Source organism: Salminus brasiliensis, chromosome 12 (assembly GCF_030463535.1).
Source record: "Salminus brasiliensis chromosome 12, fSalBra1.hap2, whole genome shotgun sequence".
Taxonomy (NCBI): domain Eukaryota; kingdom Metazoa; phylum Chordata; class Actinopteri; order Characiformes; family Bryconidae; genus Salminus; species Salminus brasiliensis.
Window position 1 is genome coordinate 6,978,225 of NC_132889.1, and position 18,604 is coordinate 6,996,828.

The 18,604-nt window shown below is 43.7% G+C and overlaps 1 protein-coding gene across 20 annotated transcripts in view; it reads right to left on the reverse strand.

The window, feature by feature from the left end:
• cacna1aa (calcium channel, voltage-dependent, P/Q type, alpha 1A subunit, a) overlaps positions 1 to 16,911 on the reverse strand; it is a 172,403-nt gene extending 155,492 nt beyond the window's left edge. For all 20 annotated transcript variants that reach the window (XM_072694455.1, XM_072694470.1, XM_072694462.1 and 17 more), the window contains exon 1: positions 15,490 to 16,911. In XM_072694455.1, coding sequence (XP_072550556.1) covers positions 15,490 to 15,836 — 347 coding nt within the window. In that variant the 5' untranslated portion in view covers positions 15,837 to 16,911. The remainder of the gene's footprint in view (positions 1 to 15,489) is intronic.
• Between the last annotated feature and the right edge of the window lie 1,693 nt (positions 16,912 to 18,604).

Below are 18,604 nucleotides of genomic sequence, written 5' to 3' on the forward strand. Positions count from 1 at the left end.
TTCCATAAAGAACCATTTTTTATAAAAGAGATGTTGGTGTGAAGAACCTTTTAACTGATCCGATCCTCTTAATGCGGATGATTTGCCGATACCGATCCAGTCTGATCTTTGTGTTTCGGTAAATAATACAGCACTAGGTAAGCTGTGCTAATTCACGCTAGTAAACAGCAGTAAAATCACTGTATTTTTAGTAGCAGTTTCTGTAATCAGACTAAATTCTAATCTGATCTACTTTATTTGGAACAGCTTTTTAAACGACTGTTTTAAACTCTATAGTGTTTAATATCTTACAGTCCAGTGTGACTGACCCACCTGACCATTCAGCCCCCAGTTCCTTTACAGCTCTGCAATCTAATCACTTAGTGTGTGTGTGTGTGTGTGTGTGTGTGTGTGCATTAGCATTAGCATTAGCCTTGTCCTCGGTTATGAACACGCCGCTCAGAGCTGGTTTAGAACCAAAGACAGGAGTGTGGTTCTCCCGCTGGTAGAACAGAGCATTTTTAGGCGGGCTGGGAGCAACGTTAGATCTTCCCAAATGAAAATCAAAGGTTCATCTGCAGCAGCTGAGGATCATGTCTATTAATGGCGTCTAGAGGAAGGCAGATTGCACCGTGCTACAGCAAACCTGAGGATCGGAAGTGGATTGGAACCTGGAAAGCTGATACCTGATCCGTCAAAAATGCCTGGATCAGATCGGGACATGCCTCGCCAAAACCCTTTACATCCACTTCTTGAAACCTTTAGGTTCTTCACACATACATTTCTTTTAAAAAATGGTTCTTTATGGAACCAAAAATAGTTATTCTATGGCACTTTTTATTTTTAATAGTGTACTGTAGGGCTGGGTGATATAGTTAAAATACTATATCACAATATTAAAAGACTTTTTTGTGATGCGCAATATTTATTACAGATGAAAAACGACAGATTCAGAAGCAACAGATTCTAAAAACTACTTTTCAGATACTCTCCCGTACTGAATACAGTGATTTTTTTTATTCAACATCTAATTAAAGCAGTCTAATTACACTGATTATAATGAAACCTGGAGCTGATCAGTGTTTATTAAACACTAACAGTATCCTTGATATGCTCAGAAAAGCATATTGTTTTCACAATAACAAAACGTATCACAACACCATAAAATATCGTCATATTGCCCAGCTCTAGCGTACTGGGCTGCAAATGTTGAAAATGGAGAAGGGTGCAGAAATCCAGGGAGAAACCATACCAATGCCAGAGCTCCGTTATATCAGAACTGGAAGGCATAACAGAAAAAAAAATCAGCTCTTTTCCCATCTGGATTGGCTAGGAGTTTGATTAACTTGCTCGCTGGTGTCACCCACATTTACAAATGTTCCACTCTGCTCCACAGTGCTGGACTGAATTAGCGAGAGCGGGACTGGAGTGAAAGCTTGCGAGATTCAGGGCGGTTTACTGGCTAATTTACGGATATATAAAACAAGCCAACACTTGAAACCGCAATTCCAACACAGGAAAGACGGCAGCAGCCAGGCAGCAGAATTGCGTCAGGATGTTATCTATGGGATGAAGCATAATTGGCTGCTGGAATTTGGCTGCTGGTGCATATCTGCCATTGCAGTGACAGCTTACTCGACTGGAGCGTCTCAAACCTTCCAGTGAAATGATGAGACAAACCCCGGCCCTCCAGAGGCTCCTAATATCCTCCCTGTTTCTTCATACAGAGTTTACACCTTCTATCTTCCCCTTTCCCTTTTTAGGCTTTCTGTTTTTCCGAATAAATGAGGTGCTTAACACTCTGTCAAAGGTTCGGTTACACTTTGCTCATTTTAAAATGTGAATTTTCGCTCTACAGCTGTATACTAGTATGCTGGTCGGGCCAATTTGCATCCATGGTGTTTGAGACATCAGTGCTTAACACATTATTGAGTGTTGAGGTAAACACTGAGAGTATTATACTGCATCATCTGAGATCTTCAATCAAATTTAGAAAATCAAATTACCATAATTTATCACTTATACCAGATGTTCTCAATCAGCCAAGACATGTTTAATACGTGATGTTTGCTTCTTTAGTTTACAATGGGAGATGCTAGGCTAACGCAGCAACAAACCCTGTGCAAGTTCACTAGTCAAAATCTCAAAATCCTTCATTGAGAAGCTTTTCTTCTCCAAATCTAATGAGAATATAAATTGCCTTAAAAATTTCATTATTTTCAATTTTCAATTTCATTAAACAGCATGAAATGTGTTTTTTTTTAAATAATTTAAGCTAGAATTGCAACAGTTACTAAAAGTTACATTTTTGGGGTTTTTTGTGTAAGAATAAACACTCATTTAAAACAAACACTCAACAATACATTTAAAAAAGAGAGTATGAAATATGTACATGTATATAATTTATATGAATATAGTAAAGTGGCATAATGGTAATACCTGAGATCATAAATATGTGAAATTATTGCACCAAAGTTATTGCACACATATTAAACTGAATTACAGTGCTATTATTATTGCACATTACAGTATAACAGTATAACTTAATTATTGCACAGATGAACCAGAGTGTCACACATTGAGGGAGGAGTTATACAGTTGTATGGCCACAGGTAGGAATGACCTCCTGTGGCGCTCTGTGGTGCATTTCGGAATACTTTGTCTGTAGCAAAGTAAGGTAAGCTCCAAACACAATTTTAGAGGTGGTTATTGCCACACGATTAGTAATGTTAGCCTTAGCATCTCCCGTTTACTAACTAAAGAGTCACTTTGCTGGCCGACTGCATCTGGGGCCAATGATCATTCATGTTCACCTGGTTTTTCTCAGAGATTCATTTATGTTCATTCTAGGCTAGCGAATGATCTTGTGGTAAGTAGGGCTGCACAGTACATCTTTCAGCAACGTCACCGCAATGTGTATAACGGGCAATGGTTACATGGCAGGATGTGCAATGTCACGTAAGGCAAATTATTTCATATCACATTGCTTCATACAGAAGGGAAATTTGCCCAATATCATTTACTTCAGTCCAATCTTCGATACACTGAGTGCGTTATTAATATCATGACAGTTTTAATATTGCAATACATATCACAGAACAAGAAAATATCGCAGCCCTATTGGAATTCATGTTGGTTTAAGCTGTTTTTTTCTGTAGGAATTGAAAATTCCTGTATTTTGTACTCATTGCAGGCTGAAAAGTAATTTGACGGCATAAGATAATTTTAAATAAATTTGCACTATTCTAATTTTAAGTGACATATCTACGAGCGGCAGATTATATTTGCCCAATATCATTTACTTCAGTCCAATATGAGTCCACTGAGCGTATTAAAGATTCATATCATGACATGTTGGATCATTAAACCCGTTCATTAAAAATTCATGTATTTTTAACATCGCAATACATATCGCAAAAAAGATATATATATAAAAAAGCTTTAACAAAACAGTGACCAAAGTGGTCAATACTGCACAATTCCTGTTACTTTGGACTTTCAGCTTTAATTTAAGGGGATTGACTAAAACTTCTGCATCAGACGTTTTTAAATAGTCCCTCCATTATCATAGGCTCAAAAGTAATTGGACATTATAAATTTGCACTAGTCTCATTTTAAGTGACATATCCACAAGAGAACAGACATCATTAATTTATTTCAGTCCAATCTTCGATACACTAAGTGCATTACTAATATCATGACATGTTGGACAATTGAAGTTTTAATATTGCAATACATATCGCAGAACAACAAGATATCGCAGTCTTTCTGATTAGGATGTTAGCTTGGGGTTGGGGCCAAAGCTTGTAGTAGCGTGTTGGTTCACATTAATGTGCAGTTAGCATTTCAACTCAGTTAGCAAACCCGGATAAAATCAGTTAACCAGTTCTTAGCTATGGGTGTTTAACTGGGTTTTTGTCTGATTTTAATTTCTCCAATTAAAGCCAATCTGTTTGTTTGTATGCCCCCAGCAAAGCAGGCTGAATAAATTACGCGAAACTCCCACTGTATCACTCAAATGCCTCCAATATGCCTGCTAGAAAAATCAGCATGGTCACTCAGCAAAACCAGCATATGTTGTGTTTGGGATGCTGGTATGGTGGTCAGCAACATGGGAAGCATAACATAGTATGCTAATCACCAGTAAAAACAGCATATGTTGTGTTTTGGACATTGTGGTGTGTTGGCCAAACAGCATTGACGTATTTGGACATGACTAGCAAAACCAGCACAAAGCCAAAAAAAAAGGCAGCATAAACCATAGAAGTATGGAATTCATGCTGGGGATTGTTAGCCTGTTGTATTCTAAAGGAAAAAATACAGAGGTTGGAAAAATGTTTGTGGAAACCAAAATTCCCAAATGTCTGTTTAAAGCAACAGTAACAGAAAGAAAAAAAAGAGAGGCTAGAAAAAAGTTTAGAAAAAGCGGGTTTCCAAATGTTGGAATGTCGGAATTGGTCCCTTTTTACAGCAACAGTAACATAAATAGTCTGTTTAATTCTAATGGAAAAATACAGGTTGGAAAAAAGGATTGTGGAAACCAAATTCCCAAATATCGGAATGTCGGAATTGGCACCTTTAAGTTATATAGACAAGTAATACAGCCTACAAAAAATACTGTGTTTACAGCAACAGTAACATAAATAGTCTGTTTATTTCTAATGGAAAAATACAGGTTGGAAAAAATGGTTGTGAAAACCAAATTCCCAAATATCGGATTTGGCACCTTTTTATTACTGCAAACCAATACAGTGTGCTCATTAGTATTTAAAACCTTCTGGAAACCTTGGTGATGTATGTATACGGACCTCGTCGATAACATCAGACATCAGCCAGGCTTCACAGATTTGACTCCCAGGTTTACACTTCCACTGTCACCTCGTCTGCTTGTGCATCACTCTCCCGTACCGTCTAGTGTTTGTCACCTCAAAACAGGCTGAGAGCACAGCTGGCATAGAGTTTTCCCCAGTGGAGGAAGCCTCTCTAGGGTCACTAGTTTGGGAGAATGAAAGCTGGATCTGATCTGCTCCACCTCCTCCTCCTCCAAACTGCATGCTTTCTAAGCAAGCAACCTACTTTAAGAAGAATGCAATGCTAAATGGTAGCATTTACAGGATTGCGTGCATTTTGGCCGCTATCCACTTGTATAAAGCATAACCAAACAGTGACCAAAGTGGTCAAGACTTCACAATTTGTCTGTGTACACCACCTCAATAAAGTATAGTGTGGACTTTCAGCTTTATCACAGGCTCAAAAGTAACTGGACAAGCTAAAATCCATAAAAGTATCACTCCCATTACTTGTATGCTGAGTATCCTACCCTCAGATGCTTTGCCTGGCCTCTTCGGTGGCTGCTTGTCTGTCTGCCTTCGGTTTTGCCTTAAGAAGCTCCTGGGCTTGCTTTTTCTGTAGAGTAGAGCTATGAACACTTCAGAACTCATCCTGCTTCATCTATCAGCAGTCACATCATCAATAAACACCAGCGACTCAGTCCCACTGGCAGCCATACATGTCCATGCCACAACAGTGCCTCCACCATGCTTGACAGATGAAGTTGTACGCTTTGAGTCACAACCTTTCCCTTTCCTTCTCCATAATCAAGTTTCATCTGCCCAAAGAATCTAGTTCCAGAAGTGATCAAGTTCTTTTAGATGGTTTCTATCAGTCTAATTTCTGTTCTTGAGTGTTACCATTGATTTGCGGCTTGAGTAAACCCTCCGTATTTTAATTTATGAAGAAGCATCTTGAGAGTGTTCTTAAGTTAACTAGAATCTTTTTTCCCAAGGAGAATCATCTGTGATCATCTACTGTAGCTGTCTTCCAGGTTTTTTTTTTATTTATTTTTTTTTTTTTTGTGTTGTTCTTTTCGTCGTACCAAATAGTATATCTGGGGATCTCTGCTTTCTCTCTGATAGGGTTCTTCTGTTTTCACAGTCTAATGATGGCCTCCTTCACTTGCAATGACACCTCTCTGGCCCGCATATTGAGAGTTCCCATGTACAGCTACTAGATCAACATGGAACTGCTTATCAATTAATTGTCCAATTACTTTCGAACCTGTGAAAACAGAGAGACTATGCAGAGACTAAATTGGCTGTAATTCTTAAATGATTAATTCAGGTTTAAATGATTCATATATAAATATATAAGTATAGACTTTATGGTACTCAAATCCGGAAGGAATTACTGAGTTGTCATGCAACTGCACAATGGCTCTTACTTCAAGGCAGTTGCTTGGCTGTTTCTATGCGGTCACTCAGGTATCACTATTTTTACTAGGTGGTTGCTATGGTGTTGCTAAGTGGTTGCAATGATGATGTTGCTAGTATTTGCTATGGTGTTGCTATGTGCGACACGCAAGGTGTTTGCTGTGGAGTTGTTTAGTGGTTGCTATTGTGTTGCTATGGTTTTCTATGGTATCCCAAGCAGTTGTTATTTTGGAGAATCTCTATTGGTCCATTTGTAATGAAATTCTGACAGAAATTCTGAAGAATAGATTCATATAATCAAAAAAAAAAGGAAAAATGGCAAAAAATGGAGGTACAAGGTTTTTGCCTATGACAATATACTGCTTACGACATGCTACATAAAATTATTCCATTTCGGAATTGCGAGCATTAATAAGCTTTCTGTGAGACTTTACATAAATGTAAATACATTTCATACATTTTTCGACTTTTCAGAAAACATTGGCTCGAACACCGTGCTCTCCACAGCCCTCTTACGTAAGCTTCCCTCCTCTCACAGTACCCCCCCCACCACCCTCCTCCTTATGAAGGCCTGCGTCAGAACACACTGCCTTGGTCCCGTGGCTTTCATACAGCAGGAAACGGAGCCCAAGGAGCAAGGGAGGGAGGGAGGGAGAGAGAAAGAAGGAGGAGATGCCATTGAGAAGAGGTCTCTCAGTCCGCTGTTATTTTTAGGCCGACGGGACCCACAGAAAGCGCTAGAGTACAGCAGACCTGACTGGAATGGAGGGGGGTGGAGGGGTGAGTCAGGAGAGGAGGAGAGCAGGACGGAGAGAGGATGGGAGTGTGTCTCTGATTACAAGGGTAAACTGGATGCAGTTCCACGAAGGTTAGATTTGCTATATACAGTACATGTATACATTTGCTGACCCGCTGCTCTCCCCGGGTAGCTCGCCCTTACTGGTGCGGAGTACAGCAGCACAGCAGAGATGCACGGTTTGTGTCGGCTAGCATCAACGGGCAGTTTCTGACCACACAGCTCACTGGTCGTCCCTGGACATTTTTAAATGATGGACTCCCAGCCGAGCATTAACAGTGACTTGCCCGATACACTAATGGTGATATGGCCCTACTGTACCTGAGAAAGGCCCACTAGCCATATAATATCGAGTTAACAGTAGTCCTGTGGTCAGAGACTGACCAACGATGAATAGGATGGAGGGTGGTTGACCAATTGTGTACAACAGCAGATTAGCAGCTGACTCTGATTGCAAGGAAGATGCTAAAAAAAAACACCAGCAGCACCACCACCCCACCCCATAGGTGGTTGCTAATGTGTTGCTAAGTGGTTGTTGGATGGGTGCTATAGTGTTGCAGGGTGGTTGATATGGTATTTCTGTTGGTTGATAGGGTGTTTCATAGTGGCAAATGTTAGCTATAGATGTTGCAGTGTTGCAAGGTGGTTGCAAATGTGTTGCCAGATGGTTGCTAGGCAGTTGCTAAGTGGTTGCTAGATGCTATAGTGTTGCAGGGTGGGTGCTCAAGTATTTCTGTTGGTCCCTATGGTACTGCTTAGTGTTACTAGGTGGTTCTGATGGTATCCCAAGTGGATGCTATGGTATTCCTGAGTGGTCAGTAGGTGTGTTGTATTGTGTTGCAGAAGTTCTTATACTATTTCAGTTGATTGCTATTGTGCTGCTAGTGTGTTGCTAGGTGGTTGCTGTGGTGTTGTTCTAGTAGCACAAGGAGGACTTGGACAATAGTCAGGTGGTTTTAATGTCAAAGGGAGGGTGTACGTTGCTAAAAATGTTTTTGGACGAATATCCAGCAAAGTAGGGTGTGCTCTTTGTCTTTGGGCATTAGGGCTTCAGTTTACAGTATACTGTAATGTACTGTTGTTTTCCAAAAACCTTGTATCTCCATTTTGCTGTGTTTTTCACTTTTTGATATAGTTAAGCAATATTTCATGATAAATGCACCAATAGAAATGCTCCAAAATGACTGTTTTTATGTCTCTTTCACACAAAAATGCAAAATGAGAGATGCAATCTGGGAGCGAAAGGGATTCAGTAGGCCTAAAACTAGGATACCCAGGAATACCACATGCATCAGCCGTCCATAGAACATGCACTGATGTTGAGTCAAGTTCTATTTATATAGCGCTTTCAACAACGGTCGTTCTCACAAAACCAAGATCTTTACAGAGAACCGGGTCCAAGCCCCAAGCGAACAACCCAGAGGCGACAGTGCAAGAGGAGCAAATTCTCCAAAACAGTGGAACCCATCCTAAAGAACAACAAAAAAAGAGATGAAGAAATGAAGAAATAGCTAAGCAGCTTAAGAAGGTAGCCAAACCCCTATTTTCGCTGGTAAGACGTAAGGCTAGACGGGCCGAAGAGGATAAATAATTGAGGTTCTGCAGATAGATGTAGAACACTGTACACAGAAGGAAAAAAAAAAAGAAACACTGGACGGACTCACGACTCGGATCACTCTTCGGTCGTCTCCTGTCTCCCTCTGGTGTTCACTTTCTCTTCACTTCTACCTCTCTCTGCCTCGCGACTCATTTCCCTCGCCGTCCTTTTGTTCTCCCGCCTCAAACGCGGACCACCTAATTCAGTATACAATGTTCTAATGCCTGCTGGCTTAGTGCTTTGGCTCTGATGTGCAGATGGGATGATTAACCAAGTGCTTCCTTGTCCTCACAGGCCACGGGCACATCAAAAGGCCCACAGGTCCCAATTCTGCATCCACTAAACACTCAGAATTTATGTTTGCAGCAGGGGTTTTGGACCCTGCTACTGGAAACTTACCACCATGCAGAGGCTTAGCTCCAGCCAGGGAGGCAGATTAAAGGAGTAGTTCAGTCAAAATTGAAGGTACGTGATTTAATACTTTACTCTAGATGGAGTCGATCAGCCGAGACATGTTTGGTGTCTGACGTTTGCTTCTTTAGTTTAGAGCAGAAGATGCCAGGCTAACATTGCTAACAAACACTGGATCTGGATTGTCACCAAGTGGGCTGAGAAACATTTTGGGGGGCGTGTATTCACAGAAATGAGATTCAGTCTATGTTAGCAACGTTAGCATAGCGTCCCCCGTTCTACAAGAAAGAAACAAATTTCAGATTCCAAACGTGTCTTGGCTGATTCAAAGGGTTCTTTGAGTGAATGCCACAGAGGAACCACTTTTGGTTCCATGGTAACCATGTTTGTTAAAAGGAAATGAGAATGTGAAGAACCTTTTTTAAGCTCTAAAGAACCTTCTTTTGATGTAAAGTTCAGAAACAGTCCTAATTTACACTTTAATACCGATTTCGTTCTAGATCACATGGAAAGACAGGTTTGGATTAACCCTCCTTTTGTATTGACCTTATTCCCTCACACATACTGTACGATTACTATGAAATTAATATTAAAAATACAGTAAAGTAATATTAATTGCACTGTAAGTAAGAAGTTACGCTGGCCTCATGTTCAACAGGCTCTACATTTAAATCCCAGTCCGCTATTACAGTGGTCGGCCGCCTACAGTACACAAAGCAATTAGATGAGGCTTCAGCGATGGACTGATAAGCTAAAGGAAAGGCAGCCTTCAGCAGGTTGCAGATAAAGAACCATTTAAGCATCCAGATGGTTCTTTGAGCTGTCATGGTTCTACATAAAACCACAAATCTTTCCTGAAGGACCCAAAAAGAACCCTTATTTAAATAAAAGAAATAGATAGCTGTAGCCAATCAATCCAAAATATATTTTGTAGGCTAACACTGCTAAAAAAACACTGAACTCAGACGAGACAGCATGGCCAGGAAGGCATCAAGGCAGCTACCTTCACTTTTAGACACATCTTTAGTGAGATACCGGATTACGTAGTAAAGTCCGCCTTCTGTCCGAAAATAAAAGCTTAACAAAATGAAAGAAAAAAGGTCTGCGGGCTTGAGGTTGTCTGGGTTGCCATGTTTACACCAATGTCAACCATAAAGGAGAAAGTGAGTTTTCCCATCTGTGCACTCACAAAATGTCCAGAAATCTGTGGACACCCAGCTACTTAAGCTGCACCAACTGCTGACACCGGTGTTCAAATGCAGACACAGCACTTATATATAATCTCAGGTCGCCATGCCCAGTTAGCAAGCGTAGGCTTGAGGGGTATAAAGTGCCTTACAGTGAACCTTACAGTGACCTTATAGTATTTCCCATGGGGAGGGAGGGGGGGGGGGCAAAACTGCAATTGTTGGAGTAAGTGAGCTCTATCCAGTGCCTTTAGGATGAGCTGGAGTGGGAGGTCAGTACTTGACCTCACTGATGTTGTCGTGAATGAATGCAGTCAAATCATCACAGCAATGGTGCAGAATCTCGAGGAAAACCTTGATTTAGGGGTTAGCCTTGATTGAGTGGAAAGAAGCCTTGATTTAGGAGGATTTACGAAATATTGGATGAACAGGTGTAAACAAGCCTGTGGGCATACACACACTCAGACGTCTGAGCCCTATACCCTTAAAGGAGCTGTATGCGATTCTGGAGAACGACTGCTGATATCTGAACTCAACAGCAAAACAACCTCCTCCATTCAGTGCTCCTTCAGAAGCCCCCTCCACCCCTGTTTTCATGGCTAGAAAACGCTTTGCTGATGCTGTAATATAGAGAGAATAATGTCATGGCGCGTAATTAGCTTTAGCTAGGTTGTGAGTTAGCGATCCCAAAGGGCAAAACTATACAGAGCTATTTTTGTGAAACAGCAAAAATACGTCACCCACCTATCCAACATTCCCGTCCCTTTTCATTCTCCACTTCTCCGCTGTCCAAACGTGTCTTCGTCCTTGCCTGGTCCAAGAATCTGCTCAAGTTTTGGTTCATCAGATCTTTTCCTTTTTGGCTGTTTCTCGGCCGTCTCTCCTTGACAGTGTGTTTAGTTCAACACGTGGCACGTGCCAGATACACAGTCAACTTTGTCCCTCCCCTTGCCCCATCCTGTGCATGTGCAGGAACACCCCCTGTTGCTGATTGGCTGGAATAGTGTTCTAGTAGTAATAGTGTTTCTTATTTACAGAGCCAGGGCTGAGTACGAACGAATGGATTTTTCTGGACTGAAACCGCATAAAGCTCCTTTAACCAAAAGGTTCTTCAAGGGCTCTTTAACAAAAGCAATGGTTTAATAGAAAGCCACAACAACTTAAAGAAACACGTCAAAGCTTAACGGTTTTCTGGCATGTTGTTGAATCCGTTGCACAAAACGATTTCAAAATGGTTCTATGTAGAACCATAAAACTACTGATAAGGCAAGGAACCCTTTTTTGCTACACTCTTAGCAAAAGTGTTGTGTGTGTGTATAGTGTCACAAAAAAAAAAAAAACAGTGGAACCCATTTTCGGACCCAGTTGTAAATGGTTCTTTAACAAATGTTTACTAAAAATGGTTCTTTAGGGGTTCTCTTTCTGTGATATTTTAAATAAAACAGCACCCAAAAAGGGTTCCACTATCAAACAAAACCTTTTCAGTAGTATAAAGAACTTTTCCAGTTCCATGATGAACACCGAAAGGGTTCTCAGTTCTCATATATATATATATATATATATATATAAATAACTCTTGAAGAACCACTTTTAAAAAGGTGTACTATCTAGAACCACGTAAGTCAATAAGCCATTTCTTGGTACACTCTTAGAACAGTTTTCCCTAATTTTTAATACTACATAGAACCCTTTTTGGTTAAGAGTGTAGAGAAGAACGTTTAGAAGTTCTATTGCGTTTCTATATAACGTAAATACTACTGCTTTAATAAGGAACGTTTGAAGAACCCTTACACAGAACCCTTTTTGAACCTCTTTTGGTACACTCCGTTTTTAGTACACTCAAGTCAGAGTTCTCCAACTTGTAACAATAGTACAAAACCATTTTGAAAAGAACTACACTATATGGACAAAAGTTTTGGGACACCTGCTCATCCATGGTTTCTTCCGAAATCCAGGGTTTTAAAAAAAATTGATCCTGCTTTTTGTTGGAGTAGCTGTCTCTACTTTCGAAGGAAGAAGGCATTGCTGTGAGGAATTGATTGCATTCAGTGACAAAAGTGTTAGAAAGGACAGGATGTTTGATGATCGCCACCCCACCTCATCTCCAACTTCCAGACTCATCTCAAATGCATTGAAAGGAGCACCAACCATCATTCCAGTGAGCACAGTTCCACTGCTCCACTGCTGCTCAATGCTAGGGGGCTTCATACCCCTCCAGCCCACCCCTGGAATATGCTCCACAGAGTCCGACTCTACTGACAGTTCTTCTCTACAGGGACTACACAGGCTGTGTTTGTATGTGCATTTGCACACCTGTGTCAGCAATGGGTGCAACTTAAAGTACCTGAATGGATTTATTGGAAGGGGTGTCCACAAACATTTTAGGCAAAACACTTCTTTGTGAGGCGCACAACCTTTACATTGCTTCAGCATTTCTGGACCCCTTATGAGCGGATAAGATGCCGTACGGAACCGTGACACACCGAGGAGCACCCAGCAGAACAATAACCGCAGCATAGAAACGATAGCGAATATGATTGGGGTATGACAAACCCGTATACGGCTGGGAGGGGGAGAAAAACGTGAAGGTTGAAGGTCCGTATTTCCCTGCAGTGTTAAATAACCCCTCTGTCCTTTCAAAGGTATGAAGGACCAGGCCACACATTCCACCCCTCTTTCTCTCTCTCCGGGATTTCAAAAAAAAAGGAAAGAAAGGCCGGAAAAAAAGAAAGAGAAAGGAAATGGTGGCTGCAGCCTGTTCCCCCCATCCCCCTCCTTTTTTTCCCTCTCCTCCGTTCTCCTCCCTCCTTCTCCGTTTTCGACCTGAGTTACAGATAGCACTTGCTGACATCAGCAAGGCAAAGCAGAGCAGCAGCGGCGGCGGTACAGAGCGTAATGTGTTACATGCATAGGCACAGAAACACTCCCACACACACACACTTCCACACCCTCCCACACACACACACACCAATGCAAGGTGAACAAAACCATCCCTACAGTAATTAGCAGCCTAGCTGCTAACTGCTAAAAAAGGGGCTTTTTCCTATAGAGGACATTTTCAATGGTACAGTTTCCGTTAATAATACACAGCTAAAGCCGACATACACACACATGTACATACACACACACACACACACCATTCCTAGTGTAAAAGAATTGACCGACCAACACGGTCACTTTAGTGATTAGCAGCCTAGCTGCTAATTGTAACCATGGCTTTTTCCTATAGAGGACATATTAACAATACAGTTTCCGTCAATAATACACAGCTAAAGCCAACATACACACATGCACACACTCACACACACACTCACACACACCATTCCTAGTTTAAAAGAATCACTAACACCGTCCCTATAGTATTTAGCAGCCTAGCTGCTAATTGCTACATGCGCTTTTCCTGTAGAGGTCACTTTAACGGTACAGTTTCCATCAATAAAACGCAGCGAAAGCCTACATTCACATACATGTACACATGTGTACACACACACACACACACACACACACACACACCATTCCTAGTTGGCCAACACCAGCCCTATAGTAATTAGCAGGCTTGATTGGCTTCTACAGAGGACATTTCTAACGGTATAGTTTACGTTAATGAAACACAGCTAAAGCCTACACACACACACACACACACACACACACACACTCTATTACTAGTTTAAAAGAAGTGACCAACCCAATCTGTATAGTAATTAGCAGCCTAGCTGCTAACTGCTACAAGGGCCTTTTCTATAGTGGACATTTTCTATAGTGGACATTTTCTATAGTGGACAGTACAGCTTACTTTAATAAAGCACGGCTAAAGCCCACACACACACACACACACACACACACACACACACACACACACACACACACACACTTCTACACGGACATCTAAACCCTACACCCTTACATACCAGGTTCTTCAAGGGTTCCTTAGCAAAATTAACTCAAGGGCCATTTGAATGCTACCATGTTGTAGAATCTGCTGTATATGGTTACATGGTTCTGTGAAGAACCTTTCAAAAAGGTTCTATGTATGTATTTTTATATAGTACCAAAAACGTACGTTTCTTTGAAAGAACCCTGCTGGTTAAATGGTCCTTCGTTATAACACCCTGTTATATAAACATTTTTTAAAGGTTTAAAAGTAGAAGTAGCGTCTCCAGCATTGAGATAGTGTGTACTATCTAGAACACTTTTTTGCTTGGAGTGTACACCATGGGTTCTTGAAGGGTTAGGGGTCAAGTAACATGAAATGGTTCTACCGTATATGCCATGGAGGCCGCAACCGGGAAACCCACAGCACTGCTGCCTGGTTCACACCCAGCACCACATCCAGCCGTACCCCAAAGGGCAGCATCACGGCCACTCGCAGCATCCGGACGGTACGAACCACATGTCCTCATAGGCAGCTGTGTCGTCGCCCCCTAGGTTCTACCTTCCTAATCCTCACAGGCAACAACCCGAATTCAAGATGGCGGACCCATCTTGAACCCATCAGGGTTCTCTGTTCTTACAACATTGCAAAAATTGATAGATTAGCATGCTAGCAACCTCTACGGCCTCTGTTAGCTTAATGAGCTAAAGCTAGGTCATTGCTAAGAAGCCTCTTGAGCGTCATTAGCTAGGAAAGCTTTGCTAGACTTGACAAGGCTTAGCTAGCTAGCTAGTCACCTGGACCGTGATAGCTGTGTTATGAGCAACTGTCATAACAGCTATATATCTAGCTTGTTAGCTAGTCCTGATCTTATGACTGACAAGGAATTCACTGAGTGAGCTAATATGCTCATTGCCGCCCCCTGGATTCTTGGGTGACCAGCCAAAGTTATAAGCATATGGTGGTAGGTTCAGATAGCTAGCTAGCTAGTGCTAGATACTTTTCTATGATCGTTATTAGCTAGGTGCTGTTAGCTAGACAAAACAGTGCCATTGCCAAGCTAGTGACTGACACTGAACAAGCAATTTAATGACTTAGCCAGCTAGTGCTAGTCACTGTCGTAGCCTGGGTCACTGGTTTCTTCACCAGACTTCGGAGCATCTGGTGGCAATTGTAGCCGGCTAGCTAGATTAGCTGTGATCGGCCATCTTGGCTAATCTACGCCACGGCAAAAAGCCGTAGCGATGCTGTCGGCTGAGGTGGACAGGCTAAACCGGACCTGGGCAGAGTGCGAGAAGAGCTTGCTCTACAATGCTGCCCTCCAAGTCTACTACGTAGGGAGCAAGGGAGCTTGCATGCATTCGAGACACGACCCAGCGTAGGTGCTTTGAGACAACTCATACCCAAGTGGCCCAGGCGGTCTGGTGGGGAAAGGATATGGCCACTCGGTGATCTTTTTGGCGTACTTCCTCACGAAGTTGTCCTCACTGAAGATGAACAGCGAGCGGTTGACGGTGAAGCAGTTCTGCCGAACCGGGATGGGGTTGTAGAGGGCCATGGTTCGGGCGCGCTGCGCCATGGACTGCTTGTAGACCCGGTGGGCCCCGGGAGGGCCCCCTTGCCTTCCAGGCCCACCTCCGCCAAGGCCGCCGCCGCCGCCGCGCGCGGGGCCACCCTGCGCGTGCCCGTGTCCGTGCCCATGGCCGTGCGCGTGCGCGTGCACGCCGCCGCCGCCGCCCCCGGCGCCGCCGTAGCGGGACGGCAGCTCGTCCGTGAAGCGCGCCATTCCGTGCCGTGCGCGAGAGGTGGAGAGGCCAAGAAGAAGAAGAAGAAGATGAAGAAGAAGAAGAAAAAGGAGGAAGAGGAGGAGGAGGAGGAGAAGAAGAAGAAAGAGGCTTCGCCGCGCCACCACAACCACATCACATTCCCGTTATTAATGGGGGGGAAAGGGAGAGAGGAAGTGAGGGAGGGGGCGCGTTCACGTCTCCATAACGTTCAAAATAAAAAACACAAACGAATGTCCAAAAATATATATAAATATAAATGAACAGCGCGTGATGATTCTCGTGTCCCCGCGCTCGCGCTCGCGCTATACACACCCAGTCAGTCCGTCCTCACCTCAGCTCTCGGTCCCGCTGCATCGTGTCCCAGCATCATCATCATCCTCACCATTCCTACAGCAGGTCCTCCTTCACGTCTCCAGCTCCATCTTAACCGTCCGTTCCTCCTCAATATCTCTCTCTCTCTCTTTCTCTCTCTCTCTCTTTTCCTTCCTTACAGCCAATCAAAATCCTAACGGTTGTCTTTCACACCATTTTTACGACCAAAAAAATTTTTTTTTAACAAATCATTTTTAATAAACACTCACGTGCCGTGTCCTGTTTTTTTTCCCTATACCAAGCCAAAAATCTGAGAGAGAAAAAAAAAATCGATTTATTTATTTATTTCCCCCAAAACATCCGCAATATTGGGTACGGTGTGGACGGTGTGGCTTCCGCGCGCGCCCCGCATTATTAGTCCCCTTCCTCCGGAGATGGATGGATAGTAAAAAATAAAGAGATCTCTCCTCCGATGAAAACATAGTTGGACGCGCCTTATTTTCTTCTTATTGTTGTTTGTTTTTCTATGTTGTGTCTCCTGTTGTTTTCCTCACCGGTTCGGCGCCATTCCGGAGGTGTCGAAGGTGTTCTGGCCTCCCATCGCAGCAGCTCGCGCTTTCTTCCCCCCTCCCCGTGCACCGGGGCTGCGAGCTAGAGAGCTAGAGAGAGAGCGAGCGAGCTAGCGAGGGAGTGCTTGCGTGTGTGTGTGTGTGTGTGTATGTGCAAGAGCGCGTGCGTGCGTGCGCGCGTGTGCGCGCGTGTCCTCTCAGATTCCCTCCCCACACACACACCTTCAAGTCGTCGTCGTCGTCGTCCCCCCCCCCCCCCGACACCCCGCGTGCACAGGCGACCCTTTTGGTTACACTCGTCTCTTTAGATCCCCCTCGCGCGGTATTCCTCTATTCTGCGCGAGGAGGAGGAGGAAGAAGAAGAGGAGGAGGAGGAGGTGGAGGATGGAGGAGGTGAGGATGAAGGTTAGGTCCAACTCCGGTGAAGGAGACGAAGGGGATATCTGAGCACCGCGCGAGTGCCGTGCCCGAATCGGAGGCTTCGGAGCACGTGACGCGCGCGAGCGACACCGATTCGTGGATCCTCACTCTCACTCCCCACTCTCTCTCTCTAAAACACACACACGCACGCGCCACCTTCGACGTGGGGTAACCAAAATCACAGGCACGACCACGTTCCCACCTGCCCCAAATGTAGCACACCAGCCAAGAGTTTTGCACTGGAGCTAATGTTGCTAACAAGTAATGGAAGTGCATGTACACCGATTAGCATCACATAGCCTATTGGGAATTACACCCTACTGGTGACGCTGGTTTAACCGCTCTGGTCTACATATGACACACTGGTCCACCAGTGTGACCAAGCTTGTTGACCAGCATGACCACACTGGTAGACCAGCATGACCAGCCTGACCGACCTGGTCCACCAGTTTGACCAAGCTCGTTACCCAGTATGACCACACTGGTAGACCAGCATGACCAGCCTGACCGACCTGGTCCACCAGTATGACCAAGCTTGTTGACCAGCATGACCATATTGGTAGACCAGCATGACCAGCCTGACCGACCTGGTCCACCAGTATGACCAAGCTTGTTGACCAGCATGACCATATTGGTTGACCAGCATGACCAGCCTGACCGACCTGGTCCACCAGTATGACCAAGCTCGTTACCCAGTATGACCACACTGGTAGACCAGCATGACCAGCCTGACCGACCTGGTCCACCAGTATGACCAAGCTCGTTACCCAGTATGACCACACTGGTAGACCAGCATGACCAGCCTGACCGACCTGGTCCACCAGTATGACCAAGCTTGTTGACCAGCATGACCATATTGGTTGACCAGCCTGACCGACCTGGTCAACCAGTTTGACCAAGCTCATTACCCAGTATGACCACACTGGTAGACCATTATGACCAGCCTGACCAATCTGGTCAACCAGCTTTTCCAAACTAGTCAACTAGTTTGACCAGCCTGACGTCCAGCTAGTCCATCAAATTCTAATGACCACATACTGGTCAGGAGCTGAACTGGTAACCTACATGATCCAGCTGGTTTACCAGGGTACAGGGTGTGTTTCTGCCCTAATGATGAGCTTTTCAACCACCTTGACCATCAGAGACCAGCTTAGACCATCTGAAACCATCTCAGGGGTCTTACAGGGTTTTCACTGTCCCGAATTGTTGACTCTGTAGCCAGAATCCTTTTTAAGGGAGGGATTAATGCTGTGTTCCGCTTACCTCAGAAGTCGGAGCTGGGAATGACGGCACACCTGAGTTGACCACGTTCCAGTTTACCATTCCAATAATCCAACACTATTAACAAAAAACAGTAGCTGAGGACTTCAGAGATGACCACAACTGGGTTGACAGTCTTTGAGTGGTGTTTTGTGGCGAATCTAACCGAAATATGTCCCACTTTTTATGGTTAGCGTTGTTAGCGT